General features: G+C 44.4%; 2 protein-coding genes across 2 annotated transcripts; one reads left to right on the forward strand and one right to left on the reverse strand.

Moving 5' to 3' along the window:
- Window positions 1-1,557: 1,557 nt before the first annotated feature.
- PtA15_4A782 (uncharacterized protein) lies at window positions 1,558-3,554 on the reverse strand (the record flags this gene model as incomplete). The annotated part of the gene is made up of 8 exons (XM_053168701.1): window positions 1,558-1,811; window positions 1,908-2,035; window positions 2,117-2,349; window positions 2,448-2,569; window positions 2,659-2,759; window positions 2,847-3,064; window positions 3,147-3,211; window positions 3,290-3,554. 8 exons carry the CDS (start codon window positions 3,552-3,554, stop codon window positions 1,558-1,560), a joined length of 1,386 nt encoding a protein of 461 aa, XP_053019884.1.
- A 4,286-nt stretch (window positions 3,555-7,840) lies between these two features.
- On the forward strand, window positions 7,841-8,579 carry PtA15_4A783 (uncharacterized protein; the record flags this gene model as incomplete). The annotated part of the gene is made up of 4 exons (XM_053168702.1): window positions 7,841-7,858; window positions 7,939-8,039; window positions 8,114-8,272; window positions 8,414-8,579. The coding sequence occupies 4 exons, from the start codon at window positions 7,841-7,843 to the stop codon at window positions 8,577-8,579; spliced, it is 444 nt and encodes a 147-aa protein (XP_053019885.1).
- Window positions 8,580-13,054: the final 4,475 nt, after the last annotated feature.

Genomic DNA, 13,054 nt, shown 5'->3' on the forward strand with positions numbered 1-13,054 from the left:
CCCTATGAATAGAAAAACTTGAGGTACATGGCCATGTACTGAGACCTAGTAATGTGAGCGTGCCGTTCTAAGTCCAGACACGTTTGTGCCGGTGTTGAGTTTCGGTTGAATATATAGGCTTTGTCTTTTCTCTTCCTGGCGATAACCAGAACGACTTCTCCATTTAAATTTGAATAAAATAGTTGCTTTTGATCTTTGCAGACAGGTATTCCTACACTTTCCAACGAGACTCAAATTCCCGGAAGACTTTGTTGATTCAAGCGTTGCTATGTATTGCCTTGAGCTTCCTGCCTTGTAAGGACAACATTTTTTTCTTCAACCGCTTCAGCCGCTTGTCCTTGTCCACCCCTTCTACGTCGAGAAATTTCGAGACACTTTTCGAGTCATCTTCACGGTTAATTTATTTTTGGCAGACAAGGTACGGAATCCATTGCCTGAAGCTGTGGTGATTTGCCAGAGGTTATGAGGGATACCTCTTCCTGACTTGGGATCATTATTTTTTGATTTCCTCCCAGAAATCCAATCAAACGATGCAGATTTTCAGAGGCGCTTTCATGCTCTTTTGTGTGATCATCAAGCAGCTAGAGGCCTGTAGGTGTAACATCGATTGCCCGGGAAGATGTATCTACTTTTCAACCGAAGGGCCCTGGCAAAACTGTCCTGTTGAAGGATGTCCTCGAGAAGTTCGGCCAATCTGGTGGGAAAACTGTTCCCTCTGCGGCCAGCGGAACCGCATAGAAGACGTCAGATGCGTCGATCATGGTCAGCCGGCGCTGGTTTCTCAAGATCAAGAGCCGGCGCTCCCGGGCCGCCCAGTAAGTCTTCCAGATCTAATTCTTCCTTATCTTCAGGTTTATAAGCTGAGAAAGGTGGTAACTGAAAGTGTCTCTTGGGCTTGTCCAAATCATCTTCCTCGGTAGGGAGAGCAAAGCACCAATCGTTGGACCAGGTGGACAGATGCCTTAAATGCTGGAAGAGCGAGGCGCACCGCAGCCGTACACCCCTGGAGGCCCGCTTAGTAGGTATCAAAGCGCCGCATACATACCAGCAACATCTTTGGCCATCATGAAGGACCCGCCTAAATGGCAGAACTTATCCAGCCTCGGTCCGTGTCTTGGAGCTGAGGTGGTACATACCCGGAAAAACGCGTCAACTGCTGTCTGGATACGTTGTCACCCCTAACAGGAGATTTCCATCTACTTTTAAACATACATAGTACGAATTCAATCTCAAAAATTCCGTAATTCATAAAAATCTGGCATTGTTCATCTTAGTAACACTGGATGTTTAGTGGTGTATATAGCCTGAATAGTTCTTTTTACATGGCGTCTATGGTCCCCCAGTGATCGAATTTGAACCCACAAGCATATACATACGTCATATAGCCCCTCAATTTTGTCCCTGCTCATAAAGAATAGTGATATTTGTCCTACGGTTTTGCCCGAATACACAGTAGCATTTTGAGAGCCATGTTAACCAACAATTACAAAAGCCAAATGCAACATTTAATGGCGTCATCTGGGAGCAACAAGACTTTGGGATGGAGAGAAAGGGTGATCAGATTTGAACGATAACTTCATTAGATTCGTCGATATCCTTGGCGCCCAACTCGACGATTCGGAAGCTTCTTTTGAGCATAGCCGAAATGGCATCGATCCAGACGAGCCCATTGGCGATTGCCCAAACGAGTGTAGAAGCATAGTAGAAATTCGCATTTCCTGAGCCCAGGTTCATCCATAGATGATGGAAGGCAGGTAAGAGGCAGAGCCCGTAAAAGTAGAGGGATATTGTCAGCAGCGGATGTCGGAAATCTGTTGTTGTTAATAATCAAGGGCAGGGTGCTATTAATATCCATTCTCATAATCTCAGCGAGTGTGAGAGGCTTCAACGCATATATATTTACTCACAAGCAATCAATTCCGGATAGAGTAGCAATAGCAATGTGTTGGAAAAACAGGTATCCCCAATCGATGGATAGGACTTGAAAGTCGATATTACTCCACTCATCACTACAAACCCAAAAACCTTTTCCGTCCTACATTCCGAGTGTGAAAGGTCAGTTAAGCCAGCTTACTGAGGGTAGACAGCCGATGAGAACATATGAACGGTCGCGTACTTGAACTTGATAATCAGTGGTAAGATGTAAATCAAAAGGTGGATCTGAAAGACCACATTGAAAAACAGTCTGAAATGATCAAACATTTCGATTGAGAAATACCAATGTAATCCTACGTTGGGTCGTAAATATTTGTTGACATCAAGCTGAGAGAACAGCACACTGAGCGGCGTGAATAGACCAATTGACATAAAGTGCCCAATGAAAAAACCCAATGATTTTGCTATTGTGGACTGGAAGAGAGGGTGATCGAAACCAGAAATTGGATTGGTGTGTATAAGTATACAATACCCCAGGGTTGGCTAAATAACATATCACGGGGGGTACCTACTGTTGTAGATTTTGAGGCTCTTTGGTCAAGAATAATCCCGATACAGCTGGGGACCAAAAGTGCAGGATATACACTCAGATGGGTACCGATTGACAGAGAGAACATCGAAAACGCCATCTGGTCTGGATAGATTGCCGTGCGAAAACAGTTGCAGCGCAAAAATTAGCACTTGAATAAGGAGATGGCGGGGAGGAAAAATGGGCAGGCGCACTTTGAAGCGCGCCATCGAGCGCAAGTAGGACTGCCAGATTGTTGAACACGACTGTTGATTTCGACAAACTGGTCAGGATATTTAGGGGTGAGAATAGGTAGCTGATCGGGTCACAGAAATAAAACAGATGTCTAGTTAGTAAAAAGGGTTGAGTGGATGCCTTGGATCCCCAAATGGTACCTACTGACAATAGGATTAGATGCCAATCTTCGATCTGATAAGTCGGACTGAGCATCCACTGGTCGTCTTTGAGCTTTATAGACTTGACAGGCCCAGTGAGTTTGGGCCATTTCGATCGAAACAGACGGAGCAAGATCCACGCAGAATAGCAGTCGACTAAGCCGTAGACCAAGGTGACGAGAAATGGCGAATGGACGAAGGAGAAGAGGTGAAGCAACAGAGGCGACTAATCATCAATCAGCCACACCAACAGCTAATCAATCACCGACTCCAATCCTGAGATCCATAAAAACAGAGCCAGCCTCAACTTGATGGAATACCCCGCTGTCATACGGATCGAGGCCTTCTTCGAATAAGTAAATCCCTTCCTTGACTGTTCTTTCCAACCAACCAACTCAGACTCAGCAGTGAGCAAGCATGATCATGTATCAAGAAAAACGTTTGGACGTACGTTGCTTCCAGCCGCTAACCGGTGTCGCCAACTCGGGCCGATGAGATATCCAGTCCATGACCTCCGGGGCAAGGCCTGATTCGATCGCGATCCTTGTAGCCATCCAGGCGGCCATGACGCTCGAAGTTGCTAGCATTCTGTCCAAAGGAATCGTCCGTTCTTCAACTGGGACAATCAGATGGTCTGCTTGGCAGTTTCCTTCTTCGAGTGGACCGGGGGGCACTTCCAATCCAGGGTCGGGGCTGGGGTCGGGCCCCGTGAACATTTCGGACCCTCCGCGGCATTGAACGTACCGCTCGGCGCCGAAGCTACCGCCGGTCCCCGGCCGGCCGTGGTGCCGGGTGCGGGACCGGGTGCCTGTTTTAGGCCAAAAATTGGCCTGGTGGTGTCGACTGGTACCCGGGTTCCACGGGGCCATCTCTACTTGCACTGCAAGAGGCCTTCAGCCAACTTCATTCCTGACATTAACGCACTGTAAAACTGCCTCCCTGGTGCACAAGTTGTATGCAGCTTTCCAGGAAAAAGCTGTCTCTTAAAAATTAACTTTATTGGGAGAGGATATTTCCAAAGTTTTTGCTTTGGAAAATGCAGTGGCATATCAGAACAAAAATTACTCTAGAATGTGTAGCATTAAAATCAGTGCAGAGCCATGGAAATATGTGTGTGGAAAATAGAACTAAAAGGATTGAGTAGAGAAATTTGTTTTTGCAGTTAAAAGATTTGATGGAATACAATGAAACAAGAAAAATCATTCTGCACCAAAAAGTGATGTGGAATTGTTTTCCTATACATGTATCTGAAAAGGAAAGTTTCAGGCCCCATTTGGATGTTGCATTGTATGTGATAAATCATCAGATTCATTACACACAACCCCCAGGAGTTTTAGAAATCTGGTAGGGATGGGGTGTGAATTTGGGTTTGCACATTATAATAAATCTGATGATTTATCTCATATAACCTGGCACAGGGCTTCAAGAATTCTTAGGGATTATTTCAAGCAATCCCTTCAAACTTGCAACGGAATTTGAACCAACCTTGCGAGTAACTTGAGGCATATTTTCATCAAGTTTTTCTTTCCATGGGAAATTTTTGTACTCTTCAAACCTTATAGCTAATTTTCTATACTTGCGGTTTGTGTGATAGTATAAACGCGAGCTTCTGCTGAGAAGGAAATTCAGAAACCATTTATCTTTTTCAAAAATATGCATATACTTCTCATAGCTTTGGTTCTTGTAGTAATAACCAAGCAAAGTCCCTACAACCTCGCCCAAGATCAAATCATCCTTTCTTAGAATTCCCTTTTGTTTTTTGTGTTTCATTGTGGGTTTAACTTTGAAAACTTCTTCATTTTGATCTAAAGTGAATAAATCCAGTGCCAATTGCACAATTTTATTTTTCATCTTTTGATCAGAGAATTGCATATCTTCATTCCCAGATAGGTGAATATCTTTTGATGTTTCTCCCTTGTGTTCAGAAAAACAAGAAAAAAATAAAAATTGAACTGCTTTTTGCTCATTGATGTAATCTTCCCCAAGAAGTTCACAGCCAAAGAACTTGAGTACCTGTTCATTCACTCCCCAAAGAATATTAAACAGTGCATCAAGTTTATCTAATATCTTCTCTCTAGACAATTCTTGAACTATAATTCTCTTTTCTGAAGGCAAAAATTCCCTACAGCCATCTTTAAGGTAGGATTTTACTTCATCTATTATTGTGTCTGATGTTGGTTGAAATAATTTGAGATATAGATGTTTTTGATTAAGCCTCACCCTTGATATCCATGCCCATGCTTCTTTAAACCCATGAGTTGAATCATAATCTTTGGCAATCAACAATTTCTGCATCTCTCCTATACTTGCTTCATGGAATACTGGATCTTCCCATGCAACTTGTTTTTGACTCAAATATTTTGGAATTGATCTCATCAATTCTATTTCAGAGAAAGCTTTCCACAGTATCAGAGACTGAATTGTTCTGCTTGTATTTTCATCCATCAGTTCTCTAGTTGGTCTATCCATGAAACTTTTTTGAAAGCTAAAAAACTCAAGAAGGGATGTTCTATCAACTCCAAAAAGAAATTCCCACTTTTCCCTTTTCATTGTTTTGTAATAATGATCCAGAAGCTGAAAAACAGCCTCATTCATCTGGATTACTGATACTGGAACTAAGATAGGTTTTTCAGTCACTCCTTCTTGGTACACTTGGTAGGCAGTCATTTCTGCCTTTGCCTCTATTGCTCTTTTGATTTTTTTGAGAATCTTAAGTTCATCAATTCTATCACCATTTAATTCTTTATTTTGGGTCCCTTTGATCTTCAGGATCTTCTGGTAATTCTTGCACATTGACATGAAACCCAGAACCCAATTCTGTAGTCCTCTTTGTTCAGAGATATAATCTGATCTTGATCTAAAATTTCCCAAATTATTCAGTATTTGGTGATTTGCATTCCACAAAAGCCCCATAAACTCCAACAATCTTAATTTTGATAGAGAATAGTCACAGGATTCTTCCACTGATTTTTTCCCTTTTATGGTTTTTCTGGTGAAGTAAGAATACAGTATTCTCTCAATTGATATATTTGCATTGGTTTCATATTCATTGCCTATGGAACGACCCAAATGTTTCAAAATGACTGACATCCTGGCCCAATATTTTGTGTTAAATCCATGTGATGAAGCTTCTCTGAAATCCACATTGGGCTGAGATGTAAATTTAATGAAAACATTTTCATAATTGTTTAATCCACCTTTTTTATTTTTTTCAAATCCCACCTGATCCATTGGAGAATAAATATCTTCAATTTTTCTCTTGAAACTTTTGCCTGCATTATACAGAGTGTTCTTATCAGTGTTGCAATCTTCTAAACTAATTCCTGTAAATTGGTATCTGGCTTCAAGTTTTATCAATCTGTCTTTTCTGAAAGAGGCTTCACTTTTTTCTTTGTGAGTTCCTTTCAACGGAAAACTGAAATCAAAAGGAACTGGCTGATTAGAGTGATTTGATCCTGTGCAAAAACCTCAAAAAAATCAGGCTCCCTATACACTTCTACACATTTCTTCAGCATCAATATAAAATGAATGCTATCAAAATTTGATTCAAATTGACATACCAATTTGATGTGCTCTGGAGAAATTTGGACTTGGTGAAGCTAGTATAATAGCTGGAGTGTGGCCCAGAGAGGGGAAAATTGATGAATTAATATTTAACTTTGGTTGCTTTGAAGCTGGGTTACAAGCTTCATCATCTTTGATCTGGCAGAAAGGTTGCACAAGGGTTGATGATTTATTTTTGGATTGAACACCCTCTTTGAGGCCTCCATTATCTACAAGATCTAATTGAGATAGAGAAATTTCAGCTGCCATCTTACCAATATTTCTGAAGGCGGATTGAGAGGTCCACTTTTTCAACTAACCAACTGTTATTGGTCTTTTTGATGGTATCTTTGAAGCTGATCCTACCACTGAAAATGAAATTGCATTGTATCCTACAAAGATTGGAGGTTAGGAAGATTTCCACAACTAGTGAGAGGCAAGTATAAACCAGATTACCTTCTTCAGCCTCCAAGCTCAAAGCCAAATCTGCAAGGTGATGCAGACTCCCTCTAACAACTGATAAGGGGGAGTGGAAGTGGAGTGAGGCTAGCAGCCCGCACCAAAATATTTGAATCATGAAGGGTATTATAGTTGACAAAAGCCAGTAAGTCCTCCAACAACCTGACCCTTTTATGTCAAAAATAATGCAACCATTATTGCATTGAAACTAGACCCTTTCACCTGTATCAAAATCCTGAGGGGAAATTATAGATGTGAAACAATTTCATGAACTCAAAAACAGTTTTAGATACATCTGATTCATAGTCATCCATGAAAAAAAGTCTCCCCTGTTCTTTATATTTGGTGTTATCTACATCAGCTTGATGAAACCCTCCAGCTTCTCCTTCTTTCTACATAGCTAAAGCTGAACAGAACAGGTAATAGAGTTGTACATCAATCAAAGTTCAGGTCTCTTAGCTGACTGCAAAGAGAATGGTTTTGGGTTTCACAGGTTGTATACTTTCACACAATTTCCTGTGAAACTTGTACTGTACAATTTGTAAGCCTTAGAGATACTCCAGATTATACTAAAGAATTCCTTTATTGTCAAGGGTTTTGCTAATTTCTAAATGCACACCAATATTTTACTATTTGCACAGCATGTTTTTAATTGGCGTGAAGGGATGGGGACCCCAAGGAATTTGTGTAAATGGATGTCATGGGGTAACTGTATCACCAACTACATTCATTCATGGGGTAACTGTATCATGTCATGGTTAATTCTGTCCTGTTTTGACTCTTTCATGGGTTAACTATTGGGACTTGGCCAAGTGTTCATTTTGGGACTCAATCACTGCTGGAGCCTGGAGCTAATGTTTCCCCTGTAAAAACCCCGGGGAAGGAAGAAAAGGTACCACCCGACTACACGATCGTAGCGGGCATCAACTCTCCCCCGGAGAGGTATACACCAGGCCATAACATCCCCTTCAGGCAGGTGAAAGATATTTGAGCACAAACCATGTGCTGGCTCCTCAACGTACTGCGTCCGTACATCTGATCTCTCTATCTTCTTGCGCATCCGTCCTATCCTTGCTGACCGCTCCGGACCATCCACAGTCTCAGATCATCTTGCCCAAACCCGTCCAAGCCGGCATTGCAACGGCTGCCGGCCTGGCCAGCGTCCTACTGAGTGTACACCGACCGACGCGGCCACTGCGGTTAGTAGCCTAGACCAGATCCTGTGACAGATTCTGAAGAGAAGCTGAACGAGATGGTGTGTTTTCTTGCCTAGACAGGTGGCCTGCTCCCTTACCGTGCTCTTCAATATGCCGGGATCAGGACCTTCTCCACCCGAGACCGCCCTCACCACGCCCATTGGCCCTGAAATGCTCATGAGTTCCCCAACTCGTGGTCCAACCTCCCCTTCTCCATCCTCCTCATCGCCCTCTCTGTCATCATCAGACCCTCGTCGATCCTCTTCTGGCCATCGCTAGGTTACACTCGCCTCAAAAAGTCCACCAGCGAAGATCAAATGGATATCATGGCCCTAGTGGCGGTCATAAGTCTGAGTGCCTTTTTCACTGTTGGGCAGGGATGGGATGGGAATGTCGGCGACCAGCGGCTCCCAACTCTGGGACCTTGGCTTCATCACCCAGGCTCTCGTCGGGGTCGGGCTGGCGAGCCCTCAGCCCAGGACTCGGTTGTCAGAGCCCTCCAGTGGATCAACAAGTGATCTTGAAGAACCTCAAGCCAAGTAATTGCTCTGATATACCATCTTTCTATCTCAAGCGTGGTAGATTCCACTGGCTTTCTGTCTCTCAGCACTTCAAGTCAGGCTATCATCTGTTAGATTATGAATCTGGCAACTCAGGCTTTGTAGCTTGGTGGTAAAGCAGGCACCTAGAGTTAGCCCAACCCGGGTTTGAGTCCTGGTGGAGCCATTTCTTTTCTGACAGATTTACAGTCTTGAGCTCAAAGAGCCAAGCGTACCTGTAGAGGAGAGAGCACACCAGCGGGTCTAGGAGAGCCTTAGAGCATCCAGATTTTGGGAGGATGTTAGATTATGAATCTGGCAACTCAGGCTTTGTAGCTTGGTGGTAAAGCAGGCACCTAGAGTTAGCCCAACCCGGGTTTGAGTCCTGGTGGAGCCATTTCTTTTCTGACATCATCATCAAATCAAAGGCGCTTGGCCGTTCAGCACCAAAAGCCAAGGTTATACTGTCAGCAACGGATATCTTTTCTGCCTCATTTTCACTACTTTGCAGGTTCATTGATCCAGAATGGACAACAACTTGCTTGACGGCAATGAGATTATTCAGTCGGGACTATCCCGAGTACACAAATCAGTTCCATCCTTGCGCCCGCTTTCTGGATCTTGACTCCCACCCTCTTGGTATTAAGGTGACTGACCTTAAAATTGGGCGCGCCAAGCAGCTACCCAGTTCACCCACTTCGCCCAACATGACAATGGCTCATGGTACCTCAACATTGCTCTAGTCGGGCCCGCCAAGCAGCTACCCAATTGATCATACACTTCGCCCAGCGTGACAATGGCTTGTGGTACTGGTACGGCGCATGGGGAGTATGGTGAGCTCACTCGGCCGTCGCATCTACCCTTCCAATCACTGAGCAAATAGGGGTTTGGACTTATATTAATAGTCTTTCTGGTAAGAAGGCCTGTTGTTTCTTGCTGCATCAACAAATGGATCACAGCAACTCAGGCGGAAGCTTCAAGGTAAGAACTCTGCCCATATTTGGCTTGCTTTGTGACTAGCGGTGTGATATTCGCTTGTTTTGGGAGGTGAGGGCGATACCAGCCAACATGAATGACAAAAAAAACCTCATTTTGTCAGCAAAAAAGCTGTTTTTGCATAATTTCTCAGAATCCTCAGCATACAAGTTTCCCCTACGTAAAAAAGATTCCCAAATCACTTCATTATGAGCCATTTTTGCGGATGCCTTGGGTAGCTTAATTCCATTTGGGATAAAATTTAAATGCTGCTGGGCAGCTGATCTGGGTGAGCAGTCACCTGCCTTGTCAAGAGCAAGGGGGATCAGTTTCCTGCAGGGGGAGAAGCCAATGGGTGCAGGGCCGGTGGCCCTGGGCCTTGACACTTGCAATTGAGAAGGTGATGGTTGCCAAGGCTGGGTGGGAGGAGCAGAGCTCAGGCTTGGCGGCGGGATGGAGGGTGTAAGACAGGGTAATGAAGATAGCGCGTTCCAAAGCAGTGCCGGCAGCAATAATATTGAAGCCCTGACAAGCAGTAATCCAGGCGACGCCTGTATAGGATGAAGGATGAGAGGTGAGCAGTAGTCCACGGCATTTGATTTGGTTGTAGTGCTTGATGAAATGAATATTCAATATGAAACAAGAGTTAAGAGTTAGACCACAAAGAGGGATATCACAAAAAGAAAAGTGAAATTAGGGGGGTTCACAATTGAAATTTACAAAGCTTTAGGACACATTTTAAGGTGTTTATGAACGTTTTTCAAAAAAATCGATAAGTTGCACTGATTGATCTGTATCACTGTCAGCCTTAGAGTCATCACAGCTGACCTAAAAGCTGCCTGTTCTACCTTTGTTACATATAAATTACTTTATATCTTTTTCATCTTAAGAGATATCCCTGTTTTGACTTCATATTCTGTTTCCTCATGCAATTTTAACCCTAGTTACAACTTACCAATTCATTGTAACTATACTCCTTCCCTGAGTTACTGAGTTGTAGCGCCCTTGCGCAGTTGTGACGTGTCAGCGCTACTAGGCGCGCCAAACCACATGTACATATGTAAATTACATAAGCAAACTGTGAAAATTTTCGTAGTCAGGATCCCCCTTGCCTGAGGCGGATCCACAGACTTCAGCACACCAGAACCACCACCCAGATAACTCCAGGATCACCACCAAAGAGCCTACTATACTCCCAGTATACCTACCGTCACAGGCGCCTAGGATATTGACAGTAAGTAACCTCTTTCACTGAACCTTGTTTATCTCAGAGGTACAACTCTGTGTCTTGCTGGATCTGCCTTTTCTTCTTGCTTTGCTTTCTCCTTGATCACAGGGCTGTCCCTCCATATCTATAGGCCTTTGCCTCCATCTTGATCACAGGGCTGTCCCTTCTTATCATCAGGCCTTTGCCTCAAAATCTAGGTTCAGGGCTGTCCCTCAGGTTTCCCATTAAGAACCTTGACTGTCCAGAGAGAAGTCTAAAAAACTGTGGCTGGATTAAGACTTATCTAATCCAGATACCCTCCTGAGAGGAAGCTGTAGCACTTCTTGCACAGATTAGCAGCACTCTTCTGAAGAGTAGCATTGCCAGTGGACGTGCATTCCCACTAGGATAACCTAGTACTTCTCTTCCTTCTTATCCTGCTTGGTTTCTCTCTCTCTTTCTCTTTTTCTATTATAGTTGTAATTTCTTTATCCCAAGAAATCCGACTATTGCCCCCCCATTTCTTGTGTCCTGCTGTCACTATAGAGACTCAGGCTCACAATTGGGGGCCTCATCGGGAAATATACTCACCTTTTCATAATTCTAGACTGCTATAAAGCCAAAAGACTGATCCTCCTGACTAAATCAAACAAAAAAAAACTCTAAAAATTCGAAAAATCACCTTAAAAAATTTTTCTACATATCTTACTAACGCTGAAATTCTTCTAAAATCATCCAAAATTGCTTTTACATTGATAAATTTCCTAACTGAACCCTTGAAAATTTTTTTTTACGTCCTGTGTACTCGTGAAAGTGCAGAACTGCGACTCCTCCGCGCCGCTATTTATCCCTTCGTCGGACTTATCCTCCCCAGAACCCTCTATATCTTCGGATCAAGAAGAGATAGAGAAAAACGGAGTACGCTCAAAAGATTCTCCTGCTTCTTAACTATAATTGCCGCAATTGACCGTAAAAAAATTCGTAACGGCGCAGACTAGCGCAGAAGACGAAAATTGCGACGACAACCGCGTAACTGATCCGAAAGAAGGAAACTGGATCAATAGTTCCTCTTGGACCCCTATTGCTACTACTAAATACCCAAAAGTCCGTCGCCGCAAGGTCACCGCCGCTGTTAATATCTCTGATTGGACCTCAAAATCCGCCGCGAAACCCAGCGCAAAGGAAACTAAGAAAAAAACCTCTACTACGACGCGTAAAAGTAAAAGGTTATCTTCTAAACCTAAGTCCCAAGGTATTTTAACCTTGAATTAATTCTTAAAAACTTTCTCTTTCCGCTTAAATTAACCTCTCTTACTCCTTATCACGATGCCTCCTCACCTTAGAAATGGCCGAGACCTCTCCGAAGAGCTCCGCCACCGGTACCGCCTTAGCCCAGCCGCCAAAGAACGGCTTCGAAGGGCTAGAAGCAGCCTTGCCACCTCTACAGGAGGATTTCCTCAAGCTCCCGGAAGAGGAGCCGCTCCCCCCAGATACCGGGATCCCTCCGGCTCTATACCAGCCGAGAGAAACGTCCATAGCTCTAGCGTCGAGCAGATCCACGCCGGTTCCACGGCCTGTCGACAGGGAACAAATAGATTTGACGGTGAACCCTCCTCAGACGAGTCAGCCGCCCTCCCAGCCTATCAACCCAGAGGGCATGAGACCCACGGCGCTGTCCAATCTAGCCCTCCTTCCGTACACTCAGAGCCCTCGACGGGAAGCGTCCTCAGGACCCATGGACCTTATCCCGGAAGAGGAGGAGTTATCCAGCCTCATCAGTATGTTCAACGAACAATTCGACCTTTTTGTCCGCGCCAGGGAAGCGCAGAACATATTAACTATGAGGTGTCTCCTCTCCCAAGCCTCAATGACCCAAGAAATGATCATAGATCTGGTTGGGAGGAACGACGGGATACGCCTGTGTCAGGATTGGATCCCCAGAGAGGAACTCAACAATCTAGAAATATCTCTGACGCGCCAGAACAACGGCAACGGGCCGCCGAACTCGACCGCGCTACAAATCCGAGCTCCTTCGCAGCTAGCAATGATACCGCACGCCAGCCAACAGCCTTTACTAGTCACGCCGACTCCAGAGCCTATGGGTTTTCAGCACCGAGCCTTGGCGCAGGAGTTCCAGGCTCCTATCCTTCCCAATCTTCCAGAATCCCGTCCACAGACGCAGCCTCAAATGCGCCCAGAGAATCAGAACTACCAAGGAACTCCCTTGCCGCCGCCACAACCGCCGCAGACGCTCCAAGCGAGGCAGCCACCAGCTTCTATACCGCGAGAGGTGGTTC

The sequence above is a fragment of the Puccinia triticina genome, chromosome 4A, assembly GCF_026914185.1.
Source record: "Puccinia triticina chromosome 4A, complete sequence".
Lineage (NCBI taxonomy): Eukaryota > Fungi > Basidiomycota > Pucciniomycetes > Pucciniales > Pucciniaceae > Puccinia > Puccinia triticina.